The following is a 26,443-nucleotide window of genomic DNA, read 5'->3' on the forward strand; positions in this document are numbered from 1 at the left end:
AGATAACTCTTATTAGTAACACAAATCAGATATAGCATTTGTTGTTATATAGCACACATTCTGAGATTCTATAACACTCCTAAATCGAACCTTGTTGCTTGGGATATTCCTGGGTTTCCATGAATCTTATAAGGCTTTGTTCATGAATTCATCCAAGTTACATTCTTTTGTTAAATATTTTTTAAGAATTTTTCATTTGTTTTTTAAAGTTATGTAATGACTAATATCAAGAAGTGAATCATAAAATAATATAAGCAACACCAAAATGACAAACTAGTGAAACTATTGTCTTAATTAATTTAATTTATTCAATTTCAAAGATATATATTTTAAATATCTTCATCATTTCTTCACCTCGCCAATATCATCTATACTGTCTTCATCGATCTGAATGAGAAAAAAAAATCAAGAATTACACATAATCCTGTCTCATCTGTCCTGCTTTGTCAGTATAGTAAGTTTTAAGTAAACTCCAGAATTCTCTAAGAATTCTATTATTTTTTTACAAAAACAATTAAAATCCTCAACTTAATACATTTGAAAACATCATGTTTACATTTTTGACTCATGTAAACATTGATGCGTTTCAAATTTCGCGAAATCACTAATTCTCAAAAAACTACTTATTTAGTGTCATTTTTTTCTGCAAAATTCACTCCTTTTGAAAAGTGAGAAGAAAATATATCTGATGTATTATAGAATAAATGTATTATGATTACCTGAGGCCATTTTTCACACAGAATATCAAAGAGATCGTCCCGTTTATCTCCTTGGATCGAGATTTCATCCTCAGCTACTACAGACGAGCCACATGAAAACTTCTGTGAGAAGAAACGGCTAGCTTCCTTCAGATCAATTTCTGCAACAAATGTGAAATATTTTATTAAGTTCTTCCTAGAATTTCTCAGAGGCACCCAAATTTGAAAAAAAAAGAGGAGGAAAAAGGTTTTTGCAATAAGTTTATATATACACGTATAACTGTTCTCAAATTCAAAAATTCAAAATGTCTATCAAATTTTCCTTAGCAAGATTGTCAAGACTGTTCGGGTTTCATACAATGTTGAATGCAAAACCAGTTTTTGATAATTACTTTTTTTTAATCACTACAAACAAACCACATGTTTTGTTGACAGTACATTAACACTGGAATCAGAAATAATTCAGTTTAGCTTTCAAAATTGCTCATAGATAATAAATGTATGTAAACCAATTGATTATAATATCAATTATAACTGATAACTGTCCTAACACTAATTAAGATTAATAGAATTTTACATGGGTCTGTTACATGGAGAGCTGAGTGCTTTTAAATACATTCTCAACAATTGCACTTTGTCATGTCAATGATACCATGACGTCATGGCGACAATGCAACGACGTCATGTAACCAATTTAATCATGTCACGTGAACATTGTCTTGCATTGATGTAACGGCAATTAAGAGGGTATAAAGGGTAAGAGAAAAATAATCATTAACTCCCTCAGGAATGAGACAGGGATCTTGAACCTCGGGTAAGATGCTTAAGCTACCAAACACCTGGCAAGCTTTGTGTTTGGCAACTTCAGAATCTTACCCCTCCGTTTTGAGATCCCGTCTCATTCCCAAGGGAGAAAGATTCTATTAACTTCACCCAATGGTTGAGACAAGCCACACATGCTCTTCATATATGTTCTCAATAATTGTATGACATCACAACAACAATACAATGATGTCACAGCAACAATACAATGACTTCCTGCTGACAATTAACCTAGCAACCACAGATCATTCGGTGCTCCAGATAACTTTTGAACAGGTGGGGTTTTTACCCATACCTTTCACTCGTATCTTAAGAAAGTGGAGTGTACCTTTATCTTCAAAAATATAACTTTTACTTCTCACAATTTTCTATACATTTTCTATAGATATGGAAGGTTAGTTTAGAGTTCATGTTACAAAACATATACATATATATATAAAGTTTTGTGTTAATCTGTGTTAGTGTCATTTTCATACATCGTTTTCGGGACGACCTGGACATCGTTTTTGGTCAATTTTTTTCATGCACAAAATATACGGATAGAAGTTTTTTTTCTCAGCATTTTCAGCGCAAATTACACTGGTGCGCAAATTACACGAGTTTTTACGGTATATATAACTATATAACAAGTCGACAAGGATTAATATTTTTGTTGCCTTTTATTTAATTCCAGCGTTTTTAGCAGTTACATGATCTAAAAATTCTCGTCACATCGTTTAATATTTGGACTATATTTTAGGCATTGTCTTTCTCAAAATCAAAACGTTACATACATTTCAAATCAAAATCCTTATGTACATACACGGCCCATCTAAAAAATTGACCTAATAGTAATACTTATTGTCCATGTTCAGGTAACATTAGGTCTGAAGACTAAAGAAGAGGAGTACAATGATATAATACCATAGGTGGAGAGTCCAGTAATCACGGTGCTCCTTTTCTTTCCCCTCTTGATGTATCCTAAGTTCACTCCCTGAGGTTCTGCCTTCTTCTTTGCTTTCACCTGCCCCTTCCCTCCTCTCTTCTGTCTTTTCTTCTCTGCATCTCCTGTCTCTCCGTCATCACCATCTAACAAGAGAACACTATTTTTTTAATCTGTCAATCTTACCATATTTAAATACAGATTATCATAATTCTATCTTGTTCAGGATATACAAGATAGTTTCAAGGTCAAATTCAACTTTTGTTCAGAATTTATCAGTTTCTTTTTGATGAATACTTTCCACTGCATCCCTTTTCCTGTTTTTCACAACATATGGGGATAAGGCCAGGATTGATGCTTTATCATGGAGAGTACTTCTCTCGATTACAGAATTGCTGTATTCAAACTAACATTAACTGCATTGTGTGTTTACATAAACACATCCAGTGACACACTTAAAAAAAACCTTAAAGAAAAAGTTTCAAAGTGAAATTGGGGAGGAATGAATAACCTAAAATTAACTTAATTTTAGAAGAGTACTCAATTATCATTTCCCTAGAACACTATTACCAGGTATTTTCATTTCTCTGGAACCGTTTACTAGCATTTTCATTTCTCTACAGTATTGGCAAAAAGATTAATATATATAGTTGTACATGTATCACAGATCCGTAAATTAATCAACCTTTTACAGTTTTAAGTTTATGAGCTTTCAATAAGCAACCTTTTACAATCTTAAGTTCATGAGCTTCCCTAAAAAGTTTTGAGATAAATAAAGTAAAAGGTATAAATATATGGACAAAAAATAACTGAACTTACCTGCTTTCAGCCTTTCAAAATGATCCGGTAAGTTTGTCTCCAGCCACTTCTTGCATTTCTCATAGTTTGGGTAATATTCACAGTACTAAAATGAAAATACAACACTCACTCATTGCAGAACTGAAAATCATACAATGTGGACATTTATAGGTTTAAGGGGAAGCAACTCTGAAAAAAATCATGTTCTCAATACCTATGAATGGCAGATAAGGCTAGTGCCGCAAGGAAAAAGAAATAAATATACGTAGACATAAGATATGAAGCTAGCTATAGGTAACTGGCTTGTTAATCAGTATAATATATAGATATCTACGAATGGTGTGTGCGTTTATGTAAATCCCCATTAGCTTTAAATTTTGAATATTAAAATATTCATCCTTTTATATCAGTACTAAGCAATATATTTTTGAGTGGTGTATTCTGATGGAATGGATAAAAACCATTTGGCCTTATAGATATATACTTTTGAGATTTGAAATGATAAATCATTGTTACAAAATAAAACATACTTGTGAGTCAGGAAAAATAAAGCCCTGATAATAACAATTGACAAGTACTATCTTGTGGATATTTAGAGTTGAATCATGAAGACATGGCATCTGTCTGTGTTTTCAGAATGGATCAGTGATATTTAGGTCTTTAGTTCTTGATAAAGGTGTTGTTTTCCCAAAACATAGAAAAAATCAGCAACATCATCAAATTTTTAATGAAAATTTAACTATTTTTCAATTTCATGAAGGCAATGCTGTTGTGATTTTTTTTTTTTTTTAATGGAAAACTCACCTCCAGTGGCATGGAACATTCTGAAACAAAATAAAAGCAATTGCTCTTGAAAACATGTAAATATGTTATCATAGTAAAAGGCAACCACTGAAACTGCCAACTAAATGAGTGTTATCAACAACATATACATATTAAGTATTTATTAAAACATGAAAATATAAAACTTGAGATCTGTCATGATTCACATTTCAATTATAGATGTTATAATTACAGAAAAAAATGGCAATCACTGAAACTGCATGTCCACTAAATGAGAAACAGTAACCTCTGAACTGTAGCAATGGTAGGTAACATGCCAAGTATAGTGATGAAAATAGGTATATTAAATAGTCTTGATATTTATTATCTACAACATAAGCAGTAAGTGTAGATGGGTTAAATAGGAAAATCTATACCCACATACCTCCACAATATAGCACCTTCAATGGGTAGGTTGTATCAGACCTTGGGCCTTCATACACCAAGTACTGACGCCCTTCAGCAGCTGGGGCCGGTACTACTACCGGATCTTCTGGTTCAGCAGTGGCCATGTTTTACTGGAATTTAATAAACAGTTAACCTTGGTAAACTTAAAGTAATCTATAACTGGTATATTTTGATAATTTCTTATGTGAAAGATTGGCTTCTTTATGGTACACTACAATGTATAAGCTTGCTGTTTTGCAGTATATTCCAATCTGTTATTTAGTCTTGCTTTTAACAGTTTTCATTTTTTGATAAATTTCTTGGTTATTGCATACATGTACGTATACACTTTCCAAAAAAAAAATGAATGCAATAAAAGCATGAAGTGAAAAACTGTTTCAAAAGGAGTAGTTTATAATAAGAAAAACAACACAGTTTATAAAAACAAACTCCTACTGAAAATAATAATAACTAATATTCCCTAGATACACACAAGAACACCAACAGTTTGAAACAATTTGCCTATCACATATATAGTAACCACAAACACACTTAAAAACAGACTTGATGACCTGACCCAAATGAAAAGCCAGGAAGTAATTTCAGTAAAAAAGCACATGCAACAACGACCAAGTCGAATGAGACAATCTGTTTATTATTGTGTAACAACTAGAAAAGAGATATATTAATTGAAATATAACAGTTATGAATTCATCAAAGAGGGTCCTTGGTGTGAAACAATATAGTGCTTGAAAATATCATTTTTAAAGGAAACATGATGCAGCTTAAAAAACATTGAATACATATAAAGCTGTCATCCATAAATAATTAAATAAAAAAGATAAATTCTTAAAACTACCCATCAAATAACTATATTTAGTTTTTCAATCATGACCGAAAATTTGAAAGAACGCATTCCTGTCAATGGCATGAATCAATTCCATGTCTTCATTATGGTACTCAATAGGGTACATCTAGCAGAGTAAACCAAGGATGATATGTATGCAGAATCATGACAGAGTGAGATTGTAAATTCACTTAATCACAGGGACACAGGGATAAATTCCAGTCTGTATATATAGCCTATGTCAAAATAATATTTGTACTTATGAAGTAATGACGCTCACGGAGTACATATTATATTCTTTTCTACCGGGGGTAATCACAGGCGTCTGAAGTTCTGACAGTTATTTTTTATATGGTATTATATCTCAGTTTACTGTCAGAACTTCAGACGCCTGTGGGGTAACATCTGTCAGAGTTGAGAGTTTTGAACATTCCTCACTGCTTAAGTGTACACCAACTCTATTATGTTACGCTTCTTAATGTAAATTGCGTATTTGTATGTTAAAATACACGTCACAACTCCAACATTGACGGTAAATCTCAGTACAGTGACACAACGACAAACTTCCCTTTCACTCACATGTATAATTCCGGAAATGGTGTAACCGGCTTTACTTGCGCATGCGTTTTCCCAACCGGAACCGGATTATGAAATTTTGTAAACAAATTCAAAAATCGGGCTCCCTGCAGTTTCTTTGAATGCCAAATACTTTGATCTACTTTTACCCACTGACGAATGGTAAGTTGGTGAAATAATAGCTTTGTCATCAGTGATTGGTATTCAGAATTTTTGTGTTAATATGGATGATCGACAAAAACAACATGACTTATGCGGTTTCCTCATGATGGGTCTGTGCATGTTTTGAAATCGGATTTTGAAATGTTGCTAACCTTTTAAATTTATTAAAATGAAATCAAAAGATCAACATTTTAGCATTTAACAAACAGAGTAGTTATTTAAATGTATAAGGAATTCAATTTATGTAGTGATAAACCAGATATATGTGGACATAGATTTTATAGAGGCTTTCAGCTTCTTTCGTATTTCCTCCAAAAATCATTTATAAATTATATAGTCTACTTGAGCAAGGAAACAATAAAATGTGTTAAAAGACGTATGACTTACTGTAACAATATAATAGATTTCACGACGAGAAATTTATGACGGAGGCATTGTCGGTTGGTATCATCACTATGATAATGATGCTCAAAGAATTTGAGCTAGAGGGTTGGATCACTGGAATATTCAGTCCAGGGCATTTCCTCTACAATTGAAAGATTTTCTCTAACTATATTTATAATTAATTTTTGATTTCATATTGTATATATATATATATATGAGATTTTCATCATGGCAGAAAATCTGACGGCTTAAATTTTAATTAGCGTAACATGTTAATATTGATTACAGCTGCGCAAGCTGGCATCGGAAAGGTAGGGTCTATGTACATGTATTCCTTATGAAAAATTGTCTGTTTTCTGTACTCGATCTCCCTGCTGTCAAACTATCAAATTTTCCTAAGTTAGTGCTAATAATGAAGCCGCTGATCATGACCAGCACATTAGATATTCTCCTTTTTCCTAAATCTTTTATCCCATCAGGAAGACAACACCATGCCTTGAGTTGCATGTCTCCTAAGTCCCGATCTTATAGCTATATAGCATTACACACATACCAGGTACATGTACTTGAAACCAAATGAATTGAATTGAACTTGAAACCAAGGATTGCTTTAAGGTCACACACCAGTCACCACCGGTACCAATACCAATATATAGATAATGCGACTTATCAGTGCAAGCTAGCTAGTAATCCAAACATACCCCCTGGAACCAACCGGTAAGTTTCCTTTGGCCCTGACACCATGTGTTAAAAAGCTTATGGGATTCTATTTAACAAATCAATACGCAACGTCAATGGTCATATTGCATTTTGAATTGTGACGTCACATTTTTCGCGTCATTTCCATATATCTTTTTTATAGAGGTATGAAAAGAAAACAACCTTCAATCAGAAAGCTGCATATAAGCAATGGAAAATTAATTATATATATTAAAAATGGAATAATGTACATGTATCATTTCATCTTTCATAGTATTGTCTTTCCAGTATGCTGAACTGAACTATTGAAGAAATCTGTGAATGATCCACAACTATTAGTAAGGCAGTATTATAGTGATCGTGATACAGCTACGTTCTTTGTTGACCTATACAAGCAACGGTGAAGAAAGGTGGCATGTCAAGCTAAGTCTAATGCCAGCAGCCGAAACCTTTTAATTCATGAATTTTATTCATGTTGGACTCCATGAATGGATTTTCAACCAGGGACATTTTTGGATGATTCAGGTATAATATTGTATGTATGTTTCACATATTGGAGGTATTTTAAAAGCCAAGGCCAGATATCAAAAGCCAATATCAGTAATATCTAGCATGAAGTAGGGGATGGGCTAACAAAATTGCATATATACAATGGATGTATTATATAATTAGCATTTCTACTACACTAAACTAATATCAGTATAAATGGGTTTTAACCAGTACTTGACATCGTCACTTACCTGACACAGGCTTATGATAAAATTGAATATAGTTAGCTGATCATGTATACAAATCACACAGCCTTTCAGAGTGATAGTCCAACATCATCAGTTGGTAGCTAGCTAGATAGGCTTATCAAATCACATGTCATTTGTGATCCGTCTGCCCATCTGTCTGTCCTGTGTCCATTTTGAAAAATATTTATCCATCTTAAAGTTATGCTTTAAAAAACCATGACAAATCTTTGTTTTCCAAGGTCCCTTATTGTACAAGTTCAACTTTTAAGACAGGTGTGTCAATAAAACAAATAATCATGAGGAAAAACAGATGTATAGGGATCGATAAGTTCAGTCATTAAATACACGTATATACCATGGAGGGCACCAAGCTAAAATCACTGTGGAGTTTCATGTTATTTAACAATTTTACTTATTTTTCATGTTGTGTGAAACTGAGAAAAAAAACTTTTTCAATAGATGATACAGGGTAAGATTTGTCAATCAAGTTGGATATATGCTGTTAAATGTTAAAGATATAAAGATAAGTTATAAACTCTGAGCAAATAAAATCTTTATAGTATTAGTTTTATGTCTAGATAGAGGATAAAAGATGATTATGTTTTTTACTGTAAATGTGATCACTTCATATTTATTTACAGGTATATTACCAGTATCTAATGCAGAAGATATTATCCACAGCACACCAGTCAAGGTCAGTATTTGCCGCTATTGCTAACTGTAAACGTGGAAATTTCTGGGAGGAGGAAATTTGCGCTAATTACACGGAATCCTTTCGATCGCGAAATTTGCATAATCTCCAATTACAAACAAATGTGGATCGATCGCAAAAAATACCCCGACGCGTATAATTTACAAATCGTAACTGCAAAATAACCACGTTTACAGTATAATCATGTATATCTGAGGGTGTCAAAGATAGAATTCATAAACGTATATTTCAGATTCTCTCTTTCAATTTTGCCCAATTTTGACATAGATCATATAGCTTGAGGACAATTGACTGAATATTGTTCTTAAATCTATATTTTGTCTTGACAAATACATACATGTTTTATATACAGAGCTATCATACTTTTCCTGTGGTAATTAAATCAATATTACTGTAGATATTTTATTGTTGTCAGCATTGTATTCGTAATGGGAAAATGTGTTGTCTTCATTTGTATTTTGTTTAGATGTTTAAATGATTATTAAACAATTGATAAATGATTATTAAACAGTTGATAAATGATTATCAAACAATTGATAAATGATTATTAAACAATTGATAAATGATTATTAAACAATTGAAATTTATTTATTTATTTTACAGTCCACTATTCCTCCATTTTCCACCAAAAAGAAAGCACACACCAAGAAAACTATTAGTGTTCCACCCCAGACTGGAGGTTTCAACACATCACAACAAAGACAATATCATCACTCCAAGAACCGCCCACATGAAAGAAGCAACACCAGTCGAGTGACACCCTTAGGTCACACCCCTCCTCCTAGTGAAATGCCACAACAGCAGTTCCCTCCCTTTGACACAGGTGTCTCACTAAAACCTACAGAAGGCTCATATAGTGACAAATTTAAAAATTTTCGGAATGTGGAAATTCCATTTGCTGATAATACAGGAATGTCAACTGCTCCTATTGGGCTGAGAACTGGGTTTTTACCGTCATCCAGTTTTGGTCAGTCTGTGAGTGGACAGTACTCTAGCGGTAATACTGGTATGGTCAGATCAGCGCCAATAGCAGTAACCAGCCCAGCTACAGGTCAGGAAAAATACTCATTGAGATCTCAGGTAAATTCTAACTCATAATCATCGCAAAGTTATATTAGTGCTTTGCCATTTATTGGAAGTAATAAAAAAAAAATTGATCTGGTAGTTTGACATTTAAATGAAAATAATTTTGATAATATGTAATCGATTCCGCAATTATAAGGATTATCTATTGGTAAAGTTTTGAACTAACACTGTAGAACCCTAATCTAAAAACTACCCAGAAATACATGTAGTTCTGATCAATTATTGATATAAATTGTTTTTTTAGAGGTAATTTTGGTTTCTAAAGAGGTAATTTTGTAAATTTAGATTAAAGGTAATTTAAAACATGCAGAATATAAGGCTTCAAGTGATGTATGATATCTTATGTGTATATATTCTGTATACAATATAGAAAACACAAGATTCAATATTTTCATTGTCATTTCAAGAATGCCTCTGATCTGGAGGGCACGACCATGAAGAGACAAAGACAGGAAATTCAGTTGTTGGTGGCGGAGCTACAAGATCGAGACAGAGAACTTAATGACATGATGGCCGCACATCAACAACAGTTACTGTCCTGGGAACAAGACAGACAAAGGATTCTGCTGCTGGAACAGAAGTGTGCTAGATATGATGGTTTGTAGTAGTAAACAGAAACTTGATAACAAGCTCTAAAATAAGCACCACTGTTTTCCTGGGTATAACCCGCGGGCTATACACTGTTTTATCAGGTGAATGAGCAGTACGCATCACTGTTAATGTTGTCCTTCATTATATAAGCACCTTAATTTCGACACTTATTTTTCCATATCTTTATTTCCCTATTTACAATGTTGTACGTGCTCAATAAGCATTTCTAATGAAAGTGCACATTGTCCTCTGCTTAACGACGGCCCTCTCAGTCACTCGCAAATGTAGTTAGGTCACGTTACTGGTTAATGCAGTAACATTAACACTGTTAAAGATTTTTGCAAAGTGCAACTTCTAAATCATTTTTTTCAATGAGGTACCTTTAATCAATGGAAAGGGTATATCAATATGCATCTGAAAAGTCCTATGCATCTGATCGATTTTAACGATTCCCTTCAAAAACGTTCACTTGATTTCTTGTCGGGGAAAGGCCCAACTACAGCGTTTTTGGTTTTATAATCCAACTTTTCCCCTATTTATCACGGAAATCGTTCAGGTGCACAGCACAGTACATCAATAAGTTAATTTCCTATCCAAAAAGTCTCATAGAAACGAACAAACATCACCACACGAACGCAACGAATCGTAATTAATATAATATGTTTTTTGCAGTTATTTTTCAAAGACATACTGAATCTATGGAATGTTTTAAGTTATACATACACGTCTGTACGTCTAATATTTTAATAAAACCACAGCCTTTTTCGTTGCCATGACAGTCGATCCTAGCTTCAATCAGGAATGCGGTGACAAAGTGAAAGTAGAATTCTTGCGCTTAATCTACCGTTTCTCATTAAACTACATACAAAACTAATATTATATGATGTTGTACTATATCTCATCAATTAAAACATTGATAACTGACAAAAACGTAGCCTTCTTGTCAGGCAGTGTAGACACAACGCGGAACTTGTAAACAATGTGATGTCATCGGAATGTTGAAGTTGCAACAAAGTGCAACAATGTATATTTTACATGAATACACTAATGAGCAACAGATCGGGGGCAACATTAACAGTGATGCTTATTATGATTTCTATCATCTTCGCTAGCCAAGGCTTCTGATTACGTTACACTCCACGAACCCTTGGCAATTACCACCCTTTACGCATGAAATTTTCATCCATTCAAAATGAACGTTTCTGATGTACTTCATCAGTGATGTTTACAAACATGGAGACTTGTGTCATTTTTATGAGGTATGTGATCAATAGCTTCTATCAATTGATCAAGCACTCCTAATGTTTCCCCAAAGATTGTACGTCTGTATTTAGGTAAAATGCCATGACATAGTCGACAAGGTAGCTCTGTATTGGGCGCCACCATTTTTGTTTACTGTGAAACCAAGTCTGAATGTTAAACGCGATTTGATTGAGATGCCCTGGGATTCCAGAGCATGACGGTTTAAATACAATTATATTTGCCAAGGGTTCGTGGAGTGTACCTTAATCAGAAGTCTTGATTAGCAAAGATGGATTTCTATAGGAAAATATTCTTCTCTTTAATCTTTATAAAACAAACCATCATCTGTGATGAAATATTTTACATAGAAAAGTTATGGTCAAAGAAATCATTCTAAAATATTCAATATATAACCAATGATTGTTGTGATGTTTTACTCCAATATTACACAGGTGAGTTAAGTGAGAGGAGCAAACAGCTAAGGGGTGCTTTGTCACGACTCAAGTCACTAAAGAATGAGAGTCACAACCACAACTCGACACTCGAGTCTACAGTAGAACAGCTAGCCAAACTGAGCTCAGAGAACAGCAATCACACCACTGTCATACAGGAACTCGAGGTAGAGAACTCACAAATATGTGATCCTAAATTGTTTTAAATAAATGTTCTAGTCATTTGGAACAAAATATTTTAATGTTACTGTATTCAGGTAATCACCAATCAACATGTACATACTCTTCAGATAATTGAAAAAAAAATGGTGAATTATCTCTCTTAGTTATTGACATACTGTTCTATGAAATGATAAGAATGTAATGTAAAGTTGTAGTAGAATCACAATCACTCTGAGAGATATAGTGTCATAGATCACAAATGATTCTAACTTTACTTTTGGCTAGAGCTGTGTATCGCAAGGTGGGTAACAATATAATTCGTATCGTGATACAGGGGTCACGATATGATATGTATCACGATGTATGAGTAAGCTGATGACCTATCAGATATTTGGTATTACATAGTACAGTAGTCATGTTTTGTTTGTGGTATTTCTGGAATATTTGAGTCCCACAAAGCATTCTTGAATTTTGATAATTTTGATTTGAAAGAACTCCAACAGGCAGCTTTATAAGCTGCTAGAACGGCCTTGTCAGCAATGTTGTTTACTACAAAACGTAAGCTAACATTGGTCAAGGGAGATAACTAGACATTTTCGAGTATCGTGATACAAATGAAGGATAGACGATGCATCGATGCAACATACTGCGATCCAATACATTGATGCATCAGTGAAACATTACACCACTACTTCTGGCATAAATTATATAAAAAAAACTCACATAATATTATAAAGTGGCCACTTTTATAACTATTTTCATCGACTTCAGCTTGGGTAAATCAGTTTTGATTTGAATGGACGTTTGCATTTTACAAGATTTTACTTTATATTTATGGTAAAAGTGGCTTTGATTTCTAAAATTGATAAAACCTCAAAGGTCAAACGAAAGACCTGTGTTTCAATGCTTTAGAAATTCAGGGCTATTTCAAAATTCTCCATGTGGGAAGGGTTGGATTGTATTGAAATTTGATGGATGAGTCTTTGTAAAATACTTCCCACCCCTCCCATATAGATAAGTTTGGAACAGCCCTTATCAACTACGTATATATACATCAATTTCTCTTTCATTAAACTTGATGCTATGGTATTGATATATTTCAGGAGAAGAATCAGTCACTAAGTCTGTCTAAGAGAGAGCTGTCAAATACTATTGGTCAACTCCAGGCCAGAGAACATGAAATGGTCACTCTGGTCAAGCTTAAGGTAGGTCTCTTTAAGACTGAAGACAGTCTTGTGTCGGATAGTAATTGATATTTGTAGGGAAAGGTTTGATTCAAATAGAATTTATATAATTTGCTACCAACATTTAAATTTTTTTTTGATCAGGCAATATGTGTTAGTTGATACACGTTTAAATATGAGAGTTTTGGCATTTGTAAATGATTGTTTTTACTTTGAACTTTTTTCTTCTTTTTTTTTTTCATATTGGAATAATTCTCCTTTTTTTATATATTTTTTTGTAAGTTTCTCTGGGATTGAGGGATATTAAATTAACCCTTCTTTTGAAGATCTAGTTGTATTTCAATGCAGGAACAAGACTTGACAACTGCGACTACTCATATACAAGAGCTGACTGACCGGTTAAAACAGCTGGACATTCGTACAAAAGAATGTCAGAACCGAGAAGTAGAAGCTATCAAACAGGCCAATCAATGGAAGCAAAAGCATAGTGATCTTAAACAGGAATTGGAACTCTCCACTGGTGAGGAGAAAATCTTATCTTATCTTGTAATGGGGATCTTATCTGAAAATGATATTATTTTTCTGTCTGGAAAATTCCACCATTTCCCATGGATTTAATTTCACTTTGCAATGTGTTAGATGGTAGAAGATCTAACATGCATGTCAGTATAATGCAGAATTTATTAACAAGTTCTGAATCAATAATGTAATACACGAAAGACATATTGAATTATTCAACAAGTTTGATGAATTCCATATTGTATTGATAAGAGTGTAAGATTCTATTTGTCAAAGAACTTAATTTACCCATATGAGAAAATAAACAAATTATCTCAAATTCATTACCCTTGTAAAAGAAAGGCTAAGTTTGCATCATTTATTTATTTACACATGTGTTTTATGATATTAATATACAGTATGACATTTGATGTGTTTGTGTGTTGTTTTTGGTAGAGTTGGTGACGAAGAGAGACTCCGAGCTACACGAGATGACGGGGAAGCTGGACCAGATGAAACAGCTGCAGATCGTCATGCAGGATGACTTTAGTAAGTAATACTAATTATCAGCTATATATACTGTACATATTAAAGAATGTAATATGTATATAGAATTATTGTAATATTTTTTAATAAGGATATCATATTACAAGTGTGTTTTGCTAAATTTTCCCCAGAAGTTTATATTTCATAAGATTTCGAAAAGCTCGCTCATAAAATCTCATATAAAATATAAACTCATTTTAGACCCTATATGTACGTATATAGATACTGTTTCAGATGAACGTGAGAAATGTAAGGACCAAGTGATTGAGTCTCTTAGAGCCAAACAAGCCAGAACGGACCATCAACTACGACATATCAGAGAGGTATAGTGGAGTTCTGGGTCTTTTAGAGTGATTGTACTAAACAGTACACAGCGGGTAGATGTACCCACTGGTCAACATTGTGATCTTACTTGGAAATATTATATTGTCTTGTGGGATATAAAGTCAGATGTGTTCAATGCTATCATTGTTTTGATTAACGTCCTATTAACAGCCAGAGTCATTTAAGGACATGCCAGGTTTTGGAGTTTGAGGAAAGCCGGAGTACCCGGAGAAAAACCACCGGCCAACGGTCAGTACCTGGCAACTGCCCCACGTAGGTTTCGAATTCGCAACCCAGAGGTGGAGGGCTAGTGTTAAAGTGTCGGGACTTAACCACTCGGCCACCGCGGCCCCTAAAAGAAAATGGCCAGCACCGCTTCATTGAGACATAGGGCTTCAATTTCCTGAAATGCTATATTTCCCATTGCGGTTTGTGTTTCTCAGATGCTGAGAAACGGGCCTGTCTGTGCTGTCGTTTTTGTGTCCTTGGTCAAAACACTTTACTCTAATTGCTCTGGATGGCATGTGACGGGCCTCCTGTATGTTCTTTAGTGATGTAGTCACCGACTACTGCAAGGAGACCTGCCTCAAAATGACCCTGGCTGTTCACACGGTAATAAACCCCAGTAAACCAAACAAGTGTTGAATGCTTGTTGATATGTGTAGTGGTTCTGTTGTCATCATTCTAGTTCTGATTTTGGGAATGTAATTTGTGACCCCAATTTGAACTAGATTTGTATGACGGACATCAATGAAACAGAAGAGGCGTACCTTTCCAAAACACCTGGTCATATTTTGACCATACACAGATCACATTGTTTATAACAGAAAAGAGATAATATAATCAACATGTTTTTAACTATACTTTGTTTTCGATAGTATTGTATTCATTTTCCTTGCATTAATCACAGGCATTTGCTTCTAGTAAGTAATATTTATTAGAAAAAAACTAGCCCCAAATTTGTATTAATAGACTATGTATTTGTTAAAATATGCATTAATGTTCTTGATGAGCTGATCACATGTGTAAATTTTGACAGCACATGCACAGCAGGAAGCATGAAGTCTTAAATTCGGACAGCCACTTGTGTTATTCGTACTTTTTGGAAGCTGACATGAACAAATTAAAGGTCCCCACAGTGAAATCTGTCATGAGCAATCAAAATTATAACAATATTGCACTAAATTGAAAGTATTGTGAAGAGATTGATAGCATATTGCTCTAGTGATGAGTGAGAACAGAATAAATGACCAAGATATCACACCATTTTCTTTTTTGACAGTTGATACTGGAGGACGACAATATACATGTATTTCCTGTTTTATGGGTACATAGGTACACATTTTTGAACCTGGGTTCTCATCAAACTGACCTGTATTTGGGTACTTGTAATAGCCTTAGTTGTTTACCATCTGTTTTGCCATCTCAAATATGTGGGAGTACAAAGAGCGAAAGTGAAGACAACCCTGAGAGTATAGAGGATGCCATGTCTCTCACATAATACAATTATGTATGTTATAATGGCTGCGAAGCTGAACTTCAGCATTACTAAACAAAGTGGTTAAGATGTGTAGCACTCTACTACTGTAAACTAACATATATTCCCGGCAACTTAATTTCGTGTTTTCATGTCTCACAACATTTTGATGGCAATTTAATTTTAAGATTTACAGGAATAACCCCCAACTCCCAACCCCAACCCCCTGTGATTAAGTCACAGGTACAATAGGCCTTTTATTCCTGTCAATCATTGAAACTATTTCTGGACGAAGAATTTCCGCGAATTTTAATCGCCTTCGAAATACAAGAAAATATGTTGGTTTATAGGATAGCATACCTGTAATATAGTGAGTACTCTTAGACTAGCAGGGCTTTTTCTGGAGGCTTTTTGGGGCCGTTAATAGGCCCAATTCCCAAAATTTGCAGTTTAATCCTGAAAAAATCTTTCCCAATTAACCAATTTCCTTCCCTAAATGAGACAAAAAGGCCCTTTCCCAAACCAGTGAGAAAAAGTCCTGACTAGGTCATCAGTGTGTTGATGGAGGAGTTTTCTTGTTACATGTATTTGAAATCTTTCCCAATTAACTAATTTCCTTCCCTAAATGAGACAAAAAGGCCCTTTCCCAAACCAGTGAGAAAAAGCCCTGACTAGGTCATCAGTGTGTTGATGGAGGAGTTTTCTTGTTACATGTATTTGAAATCTTGTCGTATAACAGTTGTATGAACGCCAGCAGAGGGAGCTGAATTTGCTGCAGTTAAACTTAGATACAACGAAGGAGATCATCACCAAACAGCAGGGCAGTTTGGAGGAATACAAGTAAGGTTGGGGATATCAGGGGTCGATATATTAAGGGGATTGATTCTAGACAGAATTTTTTTTCTGTACGAGAAATCTAGTTCTGTGTTAGTTATAACTCCTGTTTTGACTCTACATGTTAATTGTGTATTAGATTTAACAGTTTCTGTAACTTTTGTTTACTGTACACGTAAATGTTTATTTTAGTGTTTTCAGATTTTAGTGCAGAACTGAATTTCAACATATATTCAATGATGAATTGACACAGCCAGAATACTGTAAATACAATATAGATAAAATCCAAATCACAGCTTAAAAGTGTTTTTATCTGTAAGATATGTATGTTTACAGAACCCTGTTTCATACGAGTCGTAATAAAGGTGGCTTATGTAGTAATGACTTTTCTCACTGCGTCTGTATCTGCATTCATGCATGCCCTCTTACGTTTGTAGCTTGTGTACAAGATATCTCATGAACATTTGGCCATATTAAGTTCATATTCGCAACATGATATCACACCGCTAAGTTTTACACCTGATTAAAATTATGGTGGTCATTAATCAAGGATAAAGGTCAAAGGTCACTTTAAAAATAAAAGCTTGTGTTTAAGATATCACATGGATGGATCTATTTTATTGGTGAGGGGTGATAGAGTGTGTGGTACTATCTATGTGATCTTTCTAGCTCACTTTGTTCTATTTGTAACAGAGTGTATAATTAATTAAGAAATAATTAACGATGATTCGTGTATTGTTGCAGGATATACAACGAGGACGAGGATATTTTGCAATTAAATTAATAACGAAGGCCGCAGGCCTGAGTTATTAATTAAAATTGCAAAATATCCGAGTCCGAGTTGTATATCCTGCAACAATACACGAGTCAAAGTTGATTATTTCTATTCTACCATGTGCTGTTTAGTTCTGAGATCGACCTCTTTCTAATAGAAAAACAGCAAAGAAACCCCGAGAAAACATTGTAATTTATTTCTTGAGTATTGCATTATTTGTTTATGAAATATACAGGCAATACAGTACTACGATCAAGAGCATCTATCATATGGCATTGATTTTGAAAATTTAAGAAAAAAGGATTAAAAAAAAAGAAAAAAAAAGGGAAAAAAAAGGGGGCCTCCGTGGGATTCGAACTCACGTCGTGATAAAAATTTATTGAAAGACTAACCCATTAGCCCACTCGGCTATCGTAACCTTTTAGAAAACGTGTGAATATTAGATATATAAAATTGTAACAGCCGTGACTCACGACCGTGTATTATTGGCACGAGCGTGTATTATTGGCACGAGCGTTGGTTATTGGAAAAGAATACATGGTTTTAAACCAATCAAAACTGGCGTTGCATAGCAAGCATGGTAGAATTAAATTTAAACCACTGCCTCCACTAGGGATCAAACCCAGGACCTCTGGCTTACTAGTCTTACGCTCAACCGATTGAGCTAAAGACAAGATCTCTCTAGCCGAGTGGTATATTGCTGCTAGTATTAACCAGGGTTAAATTTTAGTAGTTTCTCACCTGAATTGTTGCTGATTATGCACCATGAATTTATATCATTACAATTTGCCCAACATTACTGTCCAACTGTTCTCACTGCATACCATATCATGCATATATGATTTATTTATATATATCTATATAATTAATATTGTTTTTATTCTCAGTTCCTCCAAGGGAAGCGGCAGCTATGGTAGCAAGTCTCATAGTAGCCTTTCTCCTCCTCCGACTAACAACAATTCACCGCTATATCATAACTCTGAAACACAAAATCAGACTCGCTCACCGAAATCATTCTCTCAAAAAAAGGAACTTGCTGAAAAACAGGACAATTCTCTCCGTCAGAGTGTTAATTTCTCGCGGACACCAGCATCATCATCGTCTTCGCAGCGTCAGAGTGGTAATTCTTCTCATATGTCAGACAGACGTGAGCGCCACCATCGTATTCGACGCCAGTCACCTGACCTGGTTCCAGCGAGCCCACTCGAAGCTAGAAACTTTCACCAGAGCTTACCTGTGGAGTTGATGGATTCTGAAACTCATCATAGGCAGCAGAAATCCCATTCTCCAAAAAGTAAAAGACAGATTTTTCATAAACTTTTACCTGTTGTACAAGCTCAGCATGAGTCTGACAATAGAATTCAAAATGAACCGGTTGAACGTGTGCCTCATAGTACTGCTATTCAAATTGAGCAAGAACACGACCAGACTGCAGAGTTTGAAAATCTTTCAGAGCAGAACCAGGATAGTGATGGCCAGTTCAGGACTCCTCCGCTGTGTAAAACTGATAAACAGGGTTCTCGTAAAAGTTCCCTGGAGGGACATAACACGAGACCTTCAGAAGACAATGGTTGGAAAAACAATCCTGCTTCACCAAAATCTGCCCAATGGCCAGGCCCAAGGGAGGCAATTCAGAGTGGCTCGCCAAGTTCTGCAAGACATCGTACACTCAGTTCCAGTGAAGAGGAAGATAGACAAAGACATATTCAGGAGGATCAAATAGGAAAAGATTCACCGAGATACTCAAGTAGAAAATGGCCAGATGCAGGGGAGTTGATTCGTTCGCATTCCCCGTGTGAGAATAGGTCTGTGTCATTTGAGGATAGACTTTCATCTTTCTTAGATGATGAACATGAGTTTGAAGACAATTCGTCAAACCGAAGACATCTTGCCAACTCTGATGTAAGTTATACATATACAGTGATGTAAGATCATGTTAAATGTCTTGAGTAAAAGAGTTGAAATTTTGATGTTTAGGATCTGAAGATGGTGAGTACATTTAAGACGGACAATTTTGGATAATCCCACACAATTGCCTTCTTTTGACAATAATAATGTTATTCTAAGATGTCCTGTATTCTTATGGCAATAATGTTATTCTAAGATATCCTGTATTCTTTTGGCAATAATGTTATTCTAAGATGTCCCATATTCTGTTATTCTAAGATGTCCCATATTCTGTTATTCTAAGATGTCCCATATTCTGTTATTCTAAGATCTCCCATATTCTGTTATTCTAAGATGTCCCATATTCTGTTATTCTAAGATCTCCCATATTCTGTTATTCTAAGATCTCCCATATTCTGTTATTCTAAGATCTCCCATATTCTGTTATTCTAAGATCTCCCATATTCTGTTATTCTAATATGTCCCATATTCTGTTATTCTAAGATCTCCCATATTCTGTTATTCTAAGATGTCCCATATTCTGTTATTCTAAGATCTCCCATATTCTGTTATTCTAAGATGTCCCATATTCTGTTATTCTAAGATGTCCCATATTCTGTTATTCTAAGATCTCCCATATTCTGTTATTCTAAGATGTCCCATATTCTGTTATTCTAAGATCTCCCATATTCTGTTATTCTAAGATCTCCCATATTCTGTTATTCTAAGATGTCCCATATTCTGTTATTCTAAGATCTCCCATATTCTGTTATTCTAAGATCTCCCATATTCTGTTATTCTAATATAAGATGTCCCATATTCTGTTATTCTAAGATGTCCCATATTCTGTTATTCTAAGATGTCCCATATTCTGTTATTCTAAGATCTCCCATATTCTGTTATTCTAAGATCTCCCATATTCTGTTATTCTAAGATCTCCCATATTCTGTTATTCTAAGATCTCCCATATTCTTTTCACAAATAATGTTATTCCTACACAAGATGACCCATGGTATTCCACTCCTATCCTAGTATTCCTTATTGGAAAATCAAATTTGACTCTGTTTGTGATGTTTTAATATTAATAAATTTTAATATATGTATATTGTTTACAAGTTTTGTTGTGAAAAATTATTGCAATTGCATATTATGCTATGGTGTTGTAAATGATAATCCTATGAAACTGCACGACAATAAGCAAAACTAACATCAAAAACACAGAAAGTCTAATTACAATATATGTGCTATTGTTTAAAAGCATTAAAACATGAATTTAAGTTTTTTTCTGTAAGGTATATAAATAAATACAACATGTGATTCCAGTCTGATGCCTCTCCAGGAAGGAAGCTACAACGACTTCTGATGGAATCAAAGAAAATGATAGAAAACTTGGAGAAATCTACCAACCCTTCATCTTCATTAACAGAGGTACGCAGATCAATGTTTTACAGTAATTAAAACGTGTTAAGTTTTTTAACACGACGTATTCATATTTTCTAGAAAAAGATAGATCTTAATCTGTAGGATTACTTCTATGATAGGTCATGGAATGGTTTTACTTCCTTATTTGTATTTAAATTAAGAAACTCTAATTACTGTCTTAAGATGTTGGTGTAAATATCAAAGATATATTATGAGCTGATTTTAGTATTTGGAGCAGTTTTCTGTTAAATAATCGACAATCACTTGAGAATTCCCTGATATTAATTGTAATCATTTTCTTTTATTTATATGAAAAACATTTAATTTAATTTTATGTGTGTCTTATTTGAAATTTTACCCAGCAACATGTCAATATGATTGTTCTTTGGGCTATTTTGTAGAGTTTAAGTCCAAGACTTTAATGAATATATTTTCTTTGTTATCTTAGAAAAATAAAACATTTTCATCTCATTTCCTAAAAATCTCATATCAAATGAAAATTTATTTTAAAATCCTATATAGAGGTTACACAACAAGTAATTGTTAGATTAGAATTTATTTCACACTCGTAAGTTATTTTTTAAAAGTTGCAAAAGACACTCGCTAAAATGTGAAATAAATTCCATATCCAACAATCACGAGTCGTGTGACCTGTTTCTGCCACAATAATATCGGCTTGAATCAAAGGGAAACGTGGCCAAATATAATTTCACATATGCAAATAAAGTGTACCGGTGACATCCAGGACCCGGTGATGTGATGTCATTCGATTATTTATGACGTCAATTACAATTGCAGCTTGGGTTAAAGTTCAAATTCTTGACCAATCAAAGGACCAGAAGGTCATATCCCACTAGTGGTATATAACATATATTTATCCAACAGTCGGCACATTCATACAATGGCTTGAGAGTGGAATAACACAGCATATTGTGGTAGAAACATATTCTCTTAATATCTGATTTTTCACATGAAAATTTGTTTTCTTTTTCAGGATCCACCTGGAGCAGGAGGGAGCCAGTGAAGTCAGTGCTACAGTTTACAGTGGGTTTTTTTTCTGGATTGAAACATTTCAGAACCTTATCATACTTATACAAATACTTGCTCTGGTAAAGATGATCGATTTAGCTAGAGCTATCACATTTTAAACTTTTGAATGACATTTTTGCATCTAAAAGTATTTTAGGTATTAAATCCTAAGTTGCAACTTCACTTTTTAGCAAAAACATTTTAATTTTTTGAATCAGCAATTATCATTTAGTCAAAAACTGCTCAGGAATGTCTTCTTTGAAATGTCATATATATAATATGTACCAGCAATTTAATTTAAAAATCAACCTTCTTAGACGAAAACAAATCTTAAATGTGCAGAACTGTTGATTTTAACAACAAATTTTTTTTCAGTATGCATGGTTATTTTTTTACACAGGGTTGTCCATCTATGTTTTTAACATATGTTTAATTAAGATGTCTCATAATCTTCGAATCAATATCTCAAATTACACATATCACAATTTTTCCCACTACAAGTTACCGGTGCAAAACACAGTTGTCTCCCCTTTGATATATTGCGATGCTTCATTTTTTAGTCCCCTAGCTACCAGGGACAGTATTTTCCACTTTGTCCGTCCTGTGCGTACATATATGTGTACGTATGTGTATGTATGTGAATGTATGAATGTAACACCAAAAATTGTCCTCGCTACATATATACCTTGAGGGATTCTTATCAAACTTCACACTTAAAATAGACCATTACATCTCAAACAAGATCGAGTTTCAAGGTTGTTGGTCAAGGTCAAGGTCATCATTACTATTTTTAGAAAATCATTGTCAGTGCTCCAGGGGCTTCATTCCTTGAGGGATTTGGATCAGACTTCACACATTTGACCATAGTAGCTAGCAGGGGCCAGTAGGCGACGTATATATTGTTTTAGCAATACTCAGTATGCTTGTTTGGATAATATCTGATGACTTTATAGTATTTGTCTAAGACTATTATTGAAGATGGATTAGCAGTATTATGTATACCTAGTCAATAGTTTTGAATATTTCAAATGCCAAACCAATCTTCAATTTTAGGTAGATATTCTACAAAGTATTTATGAGAAAAACAAATTAGGGTTCTTTTAGCTACAAATGTACTGGTATATTTCCTGTCAGATCTTACATACTTGTACATACATGTTATTGAGCAGATTATTCAATATCCAAACACATTTTTTGTCTTTTTTTTTCTGTAATTTATATCAATTTACTCAAAATATTTAAACATAAGGATGACTGTCAAACCTGGAGAAATTGGAGCTAGAATTAACGATTTGATCAGAAAGATAAGGAAATCATTGTAAAATATCGGCTGTAATCATTTGTTGTTAATCCTTAGTAAGATAAAATGTTGTTAAATTTCATGCAGCTGATATTTTGTGGTTTTCTCATTCGGACCAAGTTCATGCGGGTATAACATTCTGCGGTAAATGGTTCTATGTAATAATCGCTGGATATTCATTTTTAACATTACATAGTTAATGACCACAAATATAGTAAATTTATCCTCTACGAACAGCTCTACAGTATCGTATGCATTTCTACCTGGATCACAGATATCCAAGATACATTATATAAAAATAGAATGACATTAGACTTTTTTTTTGTAATCTTCAAAAAGACATTATCACTGTTGTGATTGGTCAATAATTATTATAAGGGCTATTCCACAATTATCTGTTTAGGAGGGGTGGGAAGCACTTGTGTCAAAATTTGATGGTTGGTGGGAGTAAATCGCCATTTCTCTATCTAGTATTCCTTTCATTAAATATGTTTTATTTGATGGGAAGTGGGGTTCTCTGTAAAAATGCCACCTACCCCTCCTACACAGATGATTTTAGAATAACCCAAGTCTCCACAGATGATTTTGGAACAGCCCTTAGTCTAAAACCAATAACATGGTTGATTCAATGAATATGAACCTGCAGTTTTCTCATCCTATACTGATATGGTGCAGACAAGTATATCAAAATCATTGGGACCTGGCACAAATTTCCAGCCTTTGGTCAATATTTATGTATTATATAAAGATACATTTAATACATATTTATATATATATACCTGGATAAATGGTTGAAAAATCGTGCCAAGTCCCTGTGATTAATTCAGAGAAAACAACCCTTAATTTTGAATATGATTTTATGAAAAATTATCAGCATTTACAGTTTTAAACTGTATTCTAAGGTCAGGTATGTGATTTACCCGATAAACACAAAACTGTTGTTATTTATTTCTTTAATAAATCATCTACCAGAGCTGAAGTGTATATTTTCTCCGTAACAGTATTCCCAATACGGAAGCAGTTACAGTATAAAATTGTTGATTTTGAGATTATTTGGGTAAAAATATACATTATTTAAAAAAAAAAAAATATTTATTTATTTTTTTTAAATAATGATTACATGCTGGGTTAAGATTTATAAATTGATGAAAATGTATCTAGTTATAAATACTTATTGCTAAAAGACATCTTCCCCGTGAGTGTGTGTTTGAATACATTTTATAGACAAGTTTTATGTTATTGTTGATATATATCAGATACAAATATTTATTTACCATTATTTTAATAAAAACAAATATATTTTGTAATAACGAAGGTTTTGATTTATTTTTCCCTGCCATGAAATAGACAGGGCATAAAAATCTCATTTTTCCATATCATTACCCAGATCCACAGGGACTTGTTGCATTTTTAGCCCACCATCATCAGATGGTGGGCTATTCAAATCGCCCTGCGTCCATGGTCCGTCGTCCGTCCGTCCCTCCGTCCGTCCGTCCCTCCGTCCCTCCGTCCGTAAACAATTCTTGTTATCGCTATTTCTCAGAAAGTACTGAAGGGATCTTTCTCAAATTTCATATGTAGGTTCCCCTTGGTGCCTAGTTATGTATATTGCGATTTGAGACCAATCGGAAAACAACATGGCCGACAAGCAGCCATCTTGGATTTTGACAATTGAAGTTTGTTATCACTATTTCTGAGAATGTACTGAATGAATCTTTTTGAAATTTCATATGTAGGTTTCCCTTGGTGCCTAGTTATGCATATTGTGTTTTGAGACCAATCTGAAAACAACATGGCCGACAGGCAGCCATCTTGGATTTTGACAATTGAAGTTTGTTATCACTATTTCTGAGAAAGTACTTAAGGGATCTTTCTCAAATTTCATATGTAGGTTCCCCTTGGTGCCTAGTTATGTATATTGCGATTTGAGACCAATCGGAAAACAACATGGCCGACAGGCAGCCATCTTGGATTTTGACAATTGAAGTTTGTTATCACTATTTCTGAGAATGTACTGAATGAATCTTTTTGAAATTTCATATGTAAGTTTCCCTTGGTGCCTAGTTATGCATATTGCGTTTTGAGACCAATCTGAAAACAACATGGCCGACAGGCAGCCATCTTGGATTTTGACAATTGAAGTTTGTTATCACTATTTCTTGCGAAATGTGTTTAAGGGCCTCTTTCTCAATTTCATATGAAGGTTCCCCTTGGTGCCTCCTAGTTATGCATATTGCGTTTTAGAACCAATCGAAAACCAACATGGCCGACAGGCAGCCATCTTGGATTTTGACAATTTGAAGTTTGTATCCACTATTTATGAGAAAGTATTCTAAGGGATCTTTCTCAAATTTCATATGTACAGTTCCCCTGGTGCCTAGTTATGGCATATTGCGTTTTGAGACCAATCCGGAAAACACAATGGCCGACAGGCAGGCCATCTTGGGAATTTTGACAATTGAAGATTTGTCTATCGCTATTTCTGAGCAATAATACTCTGCAGGGAGTCTTTCTCAAATTTCATTTATGTCGGGTTCCCCTTCGGTGTTTCTAGTTATGCATATTGCGATTTTGAGACCAATCGGAAAACAACAATGGCCGACAGGCAGCCATCTTGGATTTTGACAATTTGAAGCTTCTGTTATCGGCTATTTCTGAGAAAGTTTTTTTATGAAGGGATCTTTCTCAAATTTTCCTATGAAGGTTCCCCTTGGTGCCTAGTTATGCATATGCGTGTTTGAGACCAATCGCGAAAACAACAACATTGGCCGACAGGCAGCCATCTTGGATTTTGACAATTGAAGTTTGTTATCGCTATTTCTGAGAAAGTACTTAAGGGATCTTTCTCAAATTTCATATGTAGGTTCCCCTTGGTGCCTAGTTATGCATATTCGATTTGAGACCAATCGGAAAACAACATGGCCGACAGGCAGCCATCTTGGATTTTGATAATTGAAGTTTGTTATCACTATTTCTGAGAATGTACTGAATGGATCTTTCTGAAATTTCATATGTAGGTTTCCCTTGGTGCCTAGTTATGCATATTGCGTTTTGAGACCAATCTGAAA

The 26,443-nt window shown here is 34.2% G+C and overlaps 2 protein-coding genes across 5 annotated transcripts; one reads left to right on the plus strand and one right to left on the minus strand.

The window, feature by feature from the left end:
• Positions 1 to 283: 283 nt before the first annotated feature.
• Positions 284 to 5,905, minus strand: LOC117332747 (density-regulated protein homolog). 3 transcript variants are annotated; one of them, XM_033891773.1, is made up of 7 exons: positions 5,876 to 5,905; positions 4,448 to 4,580; positions 4,045 to 4,064; positions 3,262 to 3,346; positions 2,424 to 2,588; positions 720 to 859; positions 284 to 387 (listed from the first exon to the last, which is right to left on the minus strand). In XM_033891773.1, the coding sequence occupies exons 2-7, from the start codon at positions 4,572 to 4,574 to the stop codon at positions 343 to 345; spliced, it is 582 nt and encodes a 193-aa protein (XP_033747664.1). In that variant the 5' UTR covers positions 4,575 to 4,580; positions 5,876 to 5,905; the 3' UTR covers positions 284 to 342. The 3 variants fall into 3 exon arrangements, with proteins under 3 accessions (XP_033747664.1, XP_033747665.1, XP_033747663.1); XM_033891774.1 differs by having other exon boundaries at positions 5,735 to 5,885; XM_033891772.1 differs by having other exon boundaries at positions 5,670 to 5,881.
• Positions 5,906 to 5,919: 14 nt separating this feature from the next.
• On the plus strand, positions 5,920 to 24,664 carry LOC117332746 (protein lava lamp-like). Of its 2 annotated transcripts, none has more exons than XM_033891770.1 (14): positions 5,920 to 6,034; positions 7,406 to 7,642; positions 8,496 to 8,548; positions 9,170 to 9,646; positions 10,060 to 10,249; positions 11,938 to 12,104; positions 13,203 to 13,304; positions 13,632 to 13,803; positions 14,238 to 14,330; positions 14,562 to 14,650; positions 16,868 to 16,968; positions 18,625 to 19,639; positions 20,948 to 21,052; positions 22,041 to 24,664. In XM_033891770.1, the coding sequence occupies exons 2-14, from the start codon at positions 7,606 to 7,608 to the stop codon at positions 22,068 to 22,070; spliced, it is 2,631 nt and encodes an 876-aa protein (XP_033747661.1). In that variant the 5' UTR covers positions 5,920 to 6,034; positions 7,406 to 7,605; the 3' UTR covers positions 22,071 to 24,664. The 2 variants fall into 2 exon arrangements, with proteins under 2 accessions (XP_033747661.1, XP_033747662.1); XM_033891771.1 differs by having other exon boundaries at positions 5,930 to 6,034; positions 7,392 to 7,642.
• Positions 24,665 to 26,443: the final 1,779 nt, after the last annotated feature.

The sequence above is a fragment of the Pecten maximus genome, chromosome 8 (genome assembly GCF_902652985.1).
Source record: "Pecten maximus chromosome 8, xPecMax1.1, whole genome shotgun sequence".
In the NCBI taxonomy this organism is placed as follows: domain Eukaryota; kingdom Metazoa; phylum Mollusca; class Bivalvia; order Pectinida; family Pectinidae; genus Pecten; species Pecten maximus.